This window comes from Piliocolobus tephrosceles, chromosome 14, assembly GCF_002776525.5.
Source record: "Piliocolobus tephrosceles isolate RC106 chromosome 14, ASM277652v3, whole genome shotgun sequence".
Classification (NCBI taxonomy): Eukaryota; Metazoa; Chordata; class Mammalia; order Primates; family Cercopithecidae; genus Piliocolobus; species Piliocolobus tephrosceles.
In genome coordinates, this window is record NC_045447.1 from 76,320,218 (window position 1) to 76,333,137 (window position 12,920).

Consider the following 12,920-nt stretch of genomic DNA (forward strand, 5'->3'; position numbering starts at 1 on the left):
GAGTCTCGCTGTGTCACGCAGGCTGGAGTGCAGTGGCGAGGTCTCAGCTCTCTGCAACCTCCACCTCCCAGGTTCCAGCAAGTCTCCTGTCTCAACCTCCCAAGTATCTGGGACTACAGACGTGTGCCACCACGCCCAGCTAATTTTTTTGTTATTAGTAGAGATGGGGTTTCATCATGTTGGCTCAGGCTGGTCTCAAACTCCTGACCTCAGTTGATCCACCACCTTGGCCTCCCAAAGTGCTGGGATTACAGGCGTGAGCCTCCGCGCCCGGCTTCATTTAGAATTTTTTTTTTTTTTGAGACGGAGTTTCGCTCTGTCGCCCGGGCTGGAGTGCAGTGGCCGGATCTCAGCTCACTGCAAGCTCCGCCTCCCGGGTTTACGCCATTCTCCTGCCTCAGCCTCCCGTGTAGCTGGGACTACAGGCGCCCGCCACCTCGCCCGGCTAGTTTTTTGTATTTTTTAGTGGAGACGGGGTTTCACCGGGTTAGCCAGGATGGTCTCGATCTCCTGACCTCGTGATCCATCCATCTCGGCCTCCCAAAGTGCTGGGATTACAGGCTTGAGCCGCCGCGCCCGGCCCATTTAGAATTTTTTTTTGTTTTTTGAGACGGAGTCTGGCTCTGTCGCCCAGGCTGGAGTGCAGTGGCCGGATCTCAGCTCACTGCAAGCTCCGCCTCCAGGGTTTATGCCATTCTCCTGCCTCAGCCTCCCGAGTAGCTGGGACTACAGGCGCCTGCCACCTCGCCCGGCTAGTTTTTTGTATTTTTTAGTAGAGACGGGGTTTCACCCTGTTAGCCAGGATGGTCTCGATCTCCTGACCTCGTGATCCGCCCGTCTCGGCCTCCCAAAGTGCTGGGATTACAGGCTTGAGCCACCGCTCCCGGCCGCCATTTAGAATATTTTTAAGCAGATTAGATAACCCCGAGTTTTAAGTGTGCTGATAGAATTTTTATAGGTGACACATGTATATTGTTTTTGATAGCAAAAGAAAATCACATAATGCAAAAGTGTTCAAACATCTATTTTTAGTAGGGGAATAGGTGTCAGTTTGTATATTAACTATAAGTAAAGCTTAGTATCAATTCACTTTCTTGTTAAGACTTATTGTAATAATTTTAAACAGAATCAAGCCTCTGAATTCTGAAGTTTGGAATGTATCAACACAGAAAAGACTTTACATCCTTTGTGTTATAAAAAAAAAAGGGGGGGGGAGAGGAAAGAAAGTAAGTGTAAAACTCAGTAAGTAACCATAATTATTTCTTAGTGTTTGCTTATGGATGGCACTGTATTATTATTTTCAAACTATTGTCAGATTGATTTCATGAAATGATTTCCCTAATAGACAGAAAAAAAGCTTGAATTTTGCAATGGGAGAGCTGTTTTAGTGCATTTATTTGGCCATTGAATATTTGACAATCCTATTTGGAAGGTAAGATTTTTTTTTATGTTATTTTATTCACTGATTAATGGAACTCAAGTAGATAGTAACATGTTTAATCAGGATTCTTTTACTGTGGACAATCTAGATGACTGAAATTTGTAAACCTTAATTATATGTGTGAATTTAAAATGGAAAATAGGCTTGTGATCTTCCAAATACTTTCTATGTGCATATAGATATATAGGGCACAATTTGAAGGCCTGATGACAGTCATTAACAAAACAAAGTTCCTATCCTCCTGGAGCTTTAATTCTGTTAGATGGATAATTACCAAATAAATAGTAATTATATAATGCAATGTAGTGATAAGTGACATGAAGAAAAAGAAACTAGTGTAAGAATAGAGAGTGATAGGGTATCTATTAAATAATGTAGTTAGGGCAGGTCTTTCGGATGTTGTGGCATTTGGACAGAGACTTGAATGAAGTGATAGAGTGTAGCCATATGAGTATCTAGAGAGTGTCTTAAAGGAGAGCGATCAAGTGCAAAGATGCATGGAAGCAGATATGTTGGTATGACTGAGAATAAAATGGAGAATTTTGTGGCTGGCATACAAAGAGCTAAGGTCAGAGTGGCAGAAAATTAGGCCTGGAGAGCAGGTGAAGGCCATATCATACTAGGTCTTGGAAGTCATAAGAACTTCAGATTATTCTGACTGGAAGACTTTGGAGGAGACAAAGCAAAGTAATGGCATCTGATTTGATGGCATCTGATTTGCTTTATTTATTTATTTATTTATTTTGAGATGGAGTCTTTCTCTGTCGCCCAGGCTGGAGTGCAATGGTGCGATCTTGGCTCACTGCAACCTCTGCCTCCTAGGTTCGAGTGATTCTCCTGCCTCAGCCTCCCGAGTAGCTTAGACTACAGGTGCACATGCCATCAGGCCCAGCTACTTCTTGTATTTTCAGTAGAGATGGGGTTTCACCATATTGGCCAAGCTGGTCTGGAACTCCTGACCTCAGGTGATCAACCCACCTTGGTCTCCCAATGTGCTGGGATTACAGGCATGAGCCACCATATGTGGGCCTGATTTGCTTTTTGAAAGGATTACCTGGGTTGCTATAGGAATAGACTCCAGGAATATCAGAGCAGAAGCAAGGAGGCCTGTCACAAAGCAACTGCAGTAGTCTAGATGAGAGTTTGAACTCATGCGTGTATAGACACACTACTAGATGCATGTAGCGCTATACTACTAGATGTATGTGTACTTATCATATGAAAACTAATACACATATGGCATCTAGTAGTGTGTCTGTACATGTGAGAGATATATATACACACACACAACACGCACGTGCACATAATTCTTTTTGGGTTAAAAAATATAATTTATTCAGAAACTTCTTTTTTACATGTAGAGTATAATATGGACATCTTTAAGTGAGTACATATACATATGCCTGATTCCTTTTAATGGATGGATGCTATTCCATATTGTAGTGTTCATTACATTATTTAATCTGTCTCATATTGAAAAACATTTATGTTTCCAGTGTTTTTAAAAAATAACAGGCAATACTCTGAGTGTTCTTGGTCATAGTTGTAGAAGTACATATGTAGGATAAATTCCAATAAGCATGATGGGTCAAAGGATATGTTCATGTTAAATTTTAATGATTATTACTAAATTGACTGCTAGAAAGACTGCCGGTTTACACTTTTACTAATGTTGTTTAAGAATTTTTCCTTCCTGGCTGGGCGTGGTGGCTCAAGCCTGTAATCCTAGCACTTTGGGAGGCCGAGACGGGCAGATCACAAGGTCAGGAGATCGAGACCATCCAGGCTAACCCGGTGAAACCCTGTCTGTACTAAAAAATACAAAAAACTAGCTGGGCGAGGTGGCAGGCGCCTGTAATCCCAGCTACTCGGGAGGCTGAGGCAGGAGAATGGCGTAAACCCAGGACGCGGAGCTTGCAGTGAGCTGAGATCCGGCCACTGCACTCCAGCCTGAGCGACAGAGCAAGACTCTGTCTCAAAAAAAAAAAAAAAAAAAAAAAAAAAAGCATTTTTCCTTCCTTACATCCTTTCCAACACTGAGTAATATCAGTCTTTTTAATCTTTACATGTTGGTAAGAGAGAAACAGCATCGTGGTTGGTTGGATTTTCTTTTAATTATGAGTAATAAATATGTATAAATTATAAATTTATTATAAATTTTAATTTCTGATAAGTAATAAAGGATATTACTTTCTCTTTGGTCTTCGTTCTGAGAAAATACTGATTTAGAAAGTCTATACCTTCATCTTGTCTACTTATAAAACTGAAATTAAAGAGTAAAATACGGTTTCTGACTTTATATTAACAATTTAGCCATTATTACTTGCCATTTTTCTCAATTTTCCTTATCCCCAGTGTTCTGTGTACTTACTGGATTTTATCCTCAATGCTCTACATACCTACTGTGACCTCTGATATGTCATTAGTTTTCAATGCAATATTGTCCATTAATGTTCTCTTTCATCAGTATTGAAGAAGTAGTTAAAATTACATAGCTAATTAATTCACCTACTGAAAACATTATACTAAAATAAATTCGAGTACACCCATTCAGTATCTATTGTTGCCAGTTAGCTATCTTCCCTGGGTCCACAATTCCTTACTCCCAGCCCAATTAGCTATCATATAGATGTATGCCATTGTATACTGAAGGATCACAGCCTAAAATGGTATGCTAGATGAGCCCAAATTCTTCAGGATTTTTGGAAAACCAGTTTAACATTCATGCCCTAATTAAAGCTGAATTAGTTATAGTGTTATCTCCTTATAACAGAGAAAACACGTAGTGGTGCTACAGTTTTGTAGAACCCTACACTCATACTGTTCATGGGACCTAGATGGCACTGAGGGTAAGGTTGTTATAAAGTTATTCTAATTTAGTATAATAAATCACTCTGGACATAGCCCAAGGAGGACAGGACTTCAATTATTATATTTTACATCATAAAGATTTATGTTTGGCTGGGCAGGGTGGCTCACGCCTGTAATCCCAGCACTTCGGGAGGCCAAGGTGGGCTGATCGCTTGAGCCCAGGAGTTCAAGACCAGCCTGGGCAACATGGTGAAACCCTGTCTCTACAAAATTACAAAAGTTAGTCAGGTGTGGTGGCACATGCCTGTGGTCCCAGCTACTCAGGAGGCTGAGGTGGGAGGATCACCTGAGCCCAGGGAGGTTGAGGCTGCAGTGAACTGAGATCATGCCACTGCACCCCAGCCTGGGTGACAGAGTCTCTGTCTCAAAAAAATACAAAAAAAGATTTACATTTTAATAAACCTTTAGCCTATTTTATGTTAAAGCCTATAGGAAAGCAGGGAAATATAACTATAGGGTCAACTTTTAATTTATATAAATTTTCTTTCTTTCTTTCTTTTTTTTTTTTTGAGACAGGATCTCTGTCACCCAGGCTGGAGTGGAGTGGTACGATAGCTCATTGAAGCCTCAGCCTTCCAAGCATCAGTCCTCCCACCTTAGCCTCCCAAGTATTAATATATTAATAATTGGGACTACAGGTGCTCACCACCATGCCTGGCAAATTTTTGTATTTTTTTTTTTTTAATGAGATGGAGTTTCTCTCTTGTTGCCCAGGCTGGGGTGCAGTGACACGATCTCAGCTCACGGCAACCTCCACCTCCTGGTTCAAGTGATTCTTCTGCCAGTAGCTGGAATTACAGGCATGTGCCACCACACCCAGCTAATTTTGTATTTTTAGTAGAGCCAGAGTTTCTCCAGGTTGGTCAGGCTGGTCTTGAACTCCCGACCTCAGGTGATGTGCCTGCCTTGGCCTCCCAAAGTGCCGGGATTGCAGGCTTGAGCCACCGCACCTGGCTGTTTATAATTTTTTCAAAGTGTTTATGTATCATTTTACTATTTCTTTTTCTAAATGTTTCTGTATTGTACATTTTCTCATACCAATAATAGGTAGTATGAAATATATTGCAAACAATAAACTTTGTTTTCCATTAAAGAGGTAGTGCTTTAGTCAATATTTTAAATGCTTGAATCTCAGATTTTTTTTTTTAATAAAGGGAAAAGACTATCACTCTGATTTTATGACATAAGGAGTATGAGAAATTGTGTAGGGAAGATAAAAATTTAGAACAATGCTAAGTAAGTAAGGTTTAAATACTTTTATGTATTTAGCAAAAGGGATTCTTAAGTTGCTGTCTAAGGGGGTTTATTGCTTATCCAGAAGATTTGACCTTGTGAATTGGCTTATTCTTCTCCAAGGCACTTGAGAGAAAAGACAACGATAGCAGTTACATCTAGAGGCTATTATGGATTGGAGGATGAGAAGGGAACTGCATGTACTTCAACAAGGCGTCGGTCAACACCGCGAAGTTTGGCAGGCTTGACAAGTGGAGTTTTTGAATCTATAATGGTTCAAGTTTTGAGACAGGAAGAACAGCTGAGAGCAAAAGAAGAAAAAAGGTAAACGTTAAAAAAAAATTTCATAATTTCAGCTGCATAATTTTTATGTGCCCATATCAAATTTCTGGGCCCGTTTTAGTAGTGTTCCAAAATGCACTGTTACAAAAATATGCATTCATAATGAACTATCACAATAAAATTTGTTTAAAATATAATTTTAAAATTTAAAACCACTTATCTTGAGGCTATACAAAAATAATTTCTATAGAATATTTCAGAATGCTTTCTAGATTTCTAGTAGTATTCATTCTCGAGTGAATTGTAAGTTTTAAATTAGAGGAATTTTCCATAGATTTGTAGTTTTAGAAGCACAGACCTTTAAAATCAGGAGAAACTCCAGAGATTATGTAGTTCAAGCATGACATAAATTCACCTCTGCCTGTTCCTTCATTGGTGTTAATATCCTGGATAACTGTGCTTACTCTGGGCTTATCAGGAAAGAGTGTTGTACTCAATTAGTGGTAGCTTCTAGGGTCTGGGAGCATAAGAGTGATGGCATTTATATAACGTTTTAATTTTATAAAAAGAGAACCAGGGCCCAGAGAGGTAAGTGGCACTCATGTTTCTATACTGGCCAAAAAAAAAAAAAAAAAAACAGGACTAGTTCTTTTTATAGTACTAAATCAAATTGCAAACTATGTTAGGAGTGATTACTAATGTTATAAGGACTTGTTAATGCTGGTCAGAGGCAATTTGTAATATTTTGTTGCTCTTCTTGTAATAATAAATGTAACTTACTTTGAAATTTGTAGGATTAAAACTCAGCCTTGAGACTTTCTACCATCATACTTTTTCTAGCAGTGATTAATTTGGAAACCTGCTGTGAAGTATTTTTTTTCCTTGTGCAGAGCTTCATAGAACTACTACTATAGGAAAGGAGGGCTTATGGAAAGGGGTAAAGATTAACTTGACAGTAGTGTACAGTAGATTGGAATGGGGAGAATTGAAGAAAAGGAAGGCTTATAGGAAGAAGGCTGTAGTAGTCTGCATCTTCACTACTGGTCACCACGTCCAATACTGGTCACCAGAAATTGGAAGAGATCACATTGTCCTGAGAACTATTAATAGGACTTAGTGTCTTCCTTGATATAGGGAGAATAAAGAAACAGACAAAGATAAGTCAAAAAGTAGTTGTAATAATAGTAGTGATATAAACAATTACGATAAAAAAAAGAATGGCTAATATTTACTGAGCATGAGTATTTGCCAGATTTAGCTCTAAGCACCTTCCTTGTATTCAGCATTTATCCTGAGGCACAGAGTGATGAGGTAACTTGCCCAAGGTCATACAGTTTTTGAGTAGTGAACTCAAGATTGGAACCCAATCAGTCTGGCTCTAGAGCTTGTGCTCCTAAGCAGTATACCATTTTGTGATTTGTAAAATGGTAAAACTAGCAAAGAAAATAGAAGAGCTTGAAAATGTGAGTCCAGGTAGGGGAAAAAGCAGTTAACTCATTTTGAATAAATTCTTTAATATGATAATGAAAACATTTACATATCCAAGCAGGAATGGGTAGTAGGAAACTATGAATATGAATCAATCGATGTGTGCCCTGACATCAAATAAACATAGGAGAATAAGCCATGGGAGGAAAACCCTCTGTTAAATATCGTAGCAACTATGATAACTTAAGGGAGTTATATGAATTAAGCTATCTCTTTTAGTGTTAACGTTTTAAATTATAAAATATTTTAAACATAAAACAAAGAATAAATAAAATTAAAATAAAGCCTATGCTGTGGAGAAATAGGAAGGCTTTTACACTGTTGGTGTGATTGTAAATTAGTTCAGCCATTGTGGAAGACAGTATAATGATTCCTCAAAGATCTAGAACCATTTGACTCGGCAATTCCATTACTGGGTATATTACCCATAGGAATATAAATAATTGTATTATAAAGGTACATGCGTGCCTATGTTCATTGTTACACTCTTCACAATAACAAAGACATGAAATCAACCCAAATGCTCAACAATGATAGACTGGATAAATAAAATGTGGTACATATACTCCTTGGAATACTATGCAGCCATAAAAAGGAATGAGAGCATGTCATTTGCAGGGACATGGGTGAAGCTGGAAGCCATTATCCTCAGCAAACTAACACAGGAACAGAAAACTAAACACCACATGTTCTCACTTATAAGTGGGAGCTGAACAGTGAGAGCACATGGACACAGGGAGGGGAACAACACACACTGGGGCCTGTAAGGGGGTAGGGGGAGAGCATCAGGATAAATAGCTAATGCATGCTGAACTTAATACCTAGGTGATGGGTTGATAGGTGCAGCAAACGATCATGGCACATGTTTACCTGTGTAACAAAGCTGCACATCCTGCACTTATATCCTGGACCTTAAAATAATAATTAAAAAAAAAAAAAGCCTATGTGCCCACAACCCAACAATTTATTTTTTTTAAGAATTAGCCGTAAATGCCATCTACTTTACCTATACTTCTGTTATAGAAGATACCCCTATCTTAACTTTTTTGTTTCTCATTCCCGTGCATTTTATTATTGAAGTGTAAGAATTCAATTTGTTTGTTTGTTTGTTTGTTTTTGAGACGGAGTTTTGCTGCTGTTGCCCAGGCTGGAGTGCAGTGACACGATCTTGGCTCACCGCAACCTCCGCCTCCCAGGTTCAAGCGATTGTCCTGCCTCAGCCTCCCGAGTAGTTGGGATTACAGGCATGTGCCACCACACCCAGCTAGTTCTGTATTTTTAGTAGAGATGGGGTTACTCCATGTTGGTCAGGCTGGTCTTGAATTCCCGACCTCAGGTGATCTGCGTACCTTGGCCTCCCACAGTGTCGGGATTACAAGTGTGAGCCACCGTGCCCAGCCAAGAATTCTTAATGTATTCTGGATATAAGCCCTTTGTCAGATATATGTGTTTGCAAGTGTTTTCTCAGTCCATGGCCTTGATTTTCAGTGTTTTTGGTGAAGGTTTTTTGTCTTGGAAGTTTGAATCATCCATTTTTTAAATGTTTTTGTGAACCTACCTAAGGAATCTTAGCATACCCAAGGTTATGGACCTTTTTTTTCTAGAAATTTTTAAATTTTAGTTTTTCTGATTGTGTTTATTCTTTTGAAGTTAATTTTTGTGTGTAGTATGAATTAAGGAAAAACTTTACTTTTTTCTATATGGATAGCCGGTTCCTTCAGTATCATTTGTTGAAAAAAAAAAAAACTATTCTTTCACCGCTGAATTACCTTTGCATCTTTGTTGAAAAGTAATTGAACGTATATTTGTGAGTCTTTCTGAACTGTGTTCTGTTTCATTTAGCTATAGGTGTATCTTTATGTTAGCACATATTGATTTGATTACTATAACTTTACAGTAAGTCTTCAAATTAAATAGCATGTCTTCCAACTTTATGGGTTTTTTTTTTTTCAAATTCGTTTGTCTATACTAGCACCTGCACTTTTTGTGTAATTTTGAAATCATGTTGTTAATTTCTACAGAAAAAGCCTGGGAAGGTTGATTGAGATTACATGGAAGTTATCAATTTCTGGATAATTGTTTTGTTTTCTTTTTTTCTTAGCTGTATTTTGTAGTTTTCAGTGTGCACACTTTTTACGTATTTGGTTACCTTTTTCCCTACATATTTCATGGTTTTTATGCAATTGTAAGTCATTTTAAAATGTAATTTACAATTATTTGTTACTAGTATATCTAGAAATACAAATTTTAGTACAGTAACCTTTTGTCTTCTCTGAGTTTTGTCAGGTTTTGCTTCATGTAATTTGAAACTGTGTTGTTAGATGCATAGATATTTATGGCTTTTGTGTTTTTTTATGTATTGACTTTTTTCTTATTATGTCCCTTTTTATCCCTGGTAATATTTCTTACATTTTTAATATTCCATTTTATCTCCAGTGTTGGCCTATTATAATGCTCTGCCTCGTTTTATTTTTTCAAAGTAGTTTCTATAGGATTTACAGAATGTGCTTTAATTTATCGTGGTCAGTTTCAATTAATGCTATACCACTTCACAGTAAGCCTCTGTATACCATTTTTCATTCTTTGTGCTGTTGTCATATGCTTTCCTTCTACATGTGTTTTAAACCCCCAATACACTGTTATTGTATGTGCGTTAAATAGTTGTGTTTTGAAGAAATTAAAGAATGAAGAGAAGTATTTTATATTTAATCCATACATTTACCCTTCCCAACATTCTGCCTTCCTTTATATTGATCCTTGTTGCCATCTGATACCATTTTTTTAGTGTCTAAAGAGCTCTTTTAGCTTTTCTTGTAATATAGGTCTGCCAGCAATGAATTCTGAGTTTTTTCTTGTCTGAAAAAGTTTTTATTTTTCCTTACATCTTGAAGAATGGAGAGGGTTGTGTGTGTGTGTGTGTGTGTAATGCATATATATATGACTGTATTGACAGGTTTTTTTCTATCAGCTCTTTAAGTATGACATCTTTTACTATGCATAGTGTTTTAAGAGAAGCTTGCTGACTTCCTTATCTTTGTTCCTATATGGGTGGTCTATCTTATTTTTCTAACTGCCTTTAAGATTTTCTCTTTATTATTAGATTTCAGCAATTTGTCATGTGCATTTGGTGTGAGCTTATGTATGTGTGTTTGTGTTTATCTTGCTTGAGGTTCATTTCGCTTCTTTGATCCACAGACTTTCAGTCTTCTTTGTGCTAAGTTTTCAAGGTTGCTCATATTTTCTTCTGCAGTGTCTAATCCAGCGAACTGTTTACTGAATATAATTTTTTCATCTCTGAAAGTTACATTTAGTTCTGTTTTTTATGTATCTTCATTTATCTCATTATCTTCATGTTTTAATTTCTAGTCTCTAACTTCATCATCTTTGTAATTTCTAAGTCTTTGTATTGTTTTTCTCCTGGTTGTATTTTCATGCTTTTTGACATGTCCAGTAATTTTTATTGGAAATTAGACATTGTGAACATTGCTTTATTGAGTTTGGAGTTTTATTTACTTCCTTTGAAGAGGATTATGCTTTGTGCTGGCAAGCAGTTAAATTTCTTGTAGAACAGTTTGAAAAGTCCAGGTTTTAAGCTGTTTTAGGGTGTGTCTGAAATAGCCTTCACTCCAGTTGAGCCCTGTGACAGCATTATCCCTCTCAGGCCTCTGCTAAATGCCCCTAAGTGGTGACTGAGGACTTTCTGCTTCAGCTGGTCAGAACTCGGTTACCTCCCAAGTTTGTGTGGTGTCTGAATTGCTACCTTATAATTTTCTGGTCAGAATCAGCTTTGTGGAGTTTAACTTTAGGACAGTCGGCTTTCCATGTCAGCAGGTTCCACGTGCACTGTTTCAACCAACTGCATATTTCCCAAATATTTCCCATATTTGGGGAAAAAAACAATAAAAATAACAATACCACAATTTAAAAAATTCAAAATTTAAAATACACAATAGATTTCTGTTCTGTATAACTGCCTTCCTTTTGGAATTATCTCACAACTTCCAGGTGCTTCATCCTCGCCAGATGCGGATATCTATCCCTTCAACTCCACTCTACTGGACTCTCTGTTCCTGACTTTCTGTGCTGATAGTCTAAAAACTGCCTTCAGTTGGAAAGCTGTATGTCTTAGTTTATTTTCTGTTGCTTATAATAGGATACTGGAAACTGGGTAATTTATGAAGAAAAGGAATTTATTTTTTACAGTTATAGAGGCTGTGAAGTCCAAGGGCAGGGAGTACATCTGGTAGTCATCTTGCTGGTGACGACTCTCTGCAGAGTCCCGAAACTGCACAGGGCATCACATGGTGAGGGGGCTGAGTGCTAGCTCAAGTCTCATTTCTTCTTCTTATAAAGACATCAGCCCTATTCCCATGATAACTCATTAATCCGGTCATTAATGAGTTTGGGCAGAACCCTCATGACCCAATAACCCCTTGAAAGCCCCACCTCTCCATACTGCCACATTGTGGATTAAATTTCAACACGAGTTTTGGAGGGGACAGCTATTCAAACTAACTGTCCTAGCACTGGGCAGTTGTAGGGATCATCTCATTTGTTTCACTTCTCTTGGTGATCACAGTCCTGCACTGTTTGTCCAGTGTCTGAAATGTATGTTTTATATATTGTGTTCAGTTTGTAGCTGCTTACGGTAGGAGGGTAAGTTTGGTTCAATTACTTCATCATGACTACAAAAAGTGGTCATTTCCATGCATTTTTAATGTTTTAATTACATAGGTATATATTTGTAGATAATATATAACATTGTTTTGCATGTCTTTTTTTTTTTTTTTTTTTTGAGGTGGAGTCTCGCTCTGTCGCCCGGGCTGGAGTGCAGTGACCGGATCTCAGCTCACTGCAAGCTCCGCCTCCCGGATTTACGCCATTCTCCTGCCTCAGCCTCCCGAGTAGCTGGGACTACAGGCGCCCACCACCTCACCCAGCTAGGTTTTGTATTTTTAGTAGAGACGAGGTTTCACCGTGTTAGCCAGGATGGTCTCGATCTCCTGACCTCGTGATCCGCCTGTCTCGGCCTCCCAAAGTGCTGGGATTACAGGCTTGAGCCACCGCGCCCGGCCTGTTTTGCATGTCTTTAACCTTCATATAATTGGCAACTTAAAAATATATATATATACACACACACATACATACATGCATACATAAAATTTCAATAGGTTTTTGGGGAACAGGTAATGTTTGGTTACATGAATAAGTTCTTTAGTGATGATTTCTGAAATTCTGGTGCACCCATCACTCGAGCGGGGTACATTTTACCCAAAGTATAGTCTTTTATCCCTCACAACTTTCTATTTCCATTTATTTATGTGTCTGAGCTTTATTCATGTTGAACTGAACTGTTTTGTTCTAGTTTATTTCAAGTGTTACATAATAACTGTATGATAGTATTACATCATGTGACTATATTTCAGTGTATCCATTTTCCAGAAGAGATGGACATTTTGAAGTATTTCTGTTGTTTCATTATTATAGAATGCTATAGTAAACATTCTTGTGTCTTCCTTGAGGATGGAGACAGATAGATAGATTAAATTAGATAGATAGATAGATAGATAGATAGATAGATAGATAGATAGATAGATAGATAGAT

At 38.0% G+C, this 12,920-nt stretch overlaps 1 protein-coding gene across 4 annotated transcripts in view; it reads left to right on the plus strand.

Annotated features, from left to right (window-relative positions):
• KIAA2026 (KIAA2026 ortholog) overlaps window positions 1–12,920 on the plus strand; it is an 89,942-nt gene that overhangs the window by 15,955 nt on the left and 61,067 nt on the right. For 3 of the 4 annotated variants that reach the window (XM_023213160.3, XM_023213159.2, XM_023213161.3), the window contains exon 2: window positions 5,669–5,869. In XM_023213160.3, coding sequence (XP_023068928.1) covers window positions 5,669–5,869 — 201 coding nt within the window. Of the gene's footprint in view, window positions 1–1,336; window positions 1,433–5,668; window positions 5,870–12,920 lie in introns of those variants that run through there. The other variant, XM_023213162.1, reaches the window with a different exon arrangement.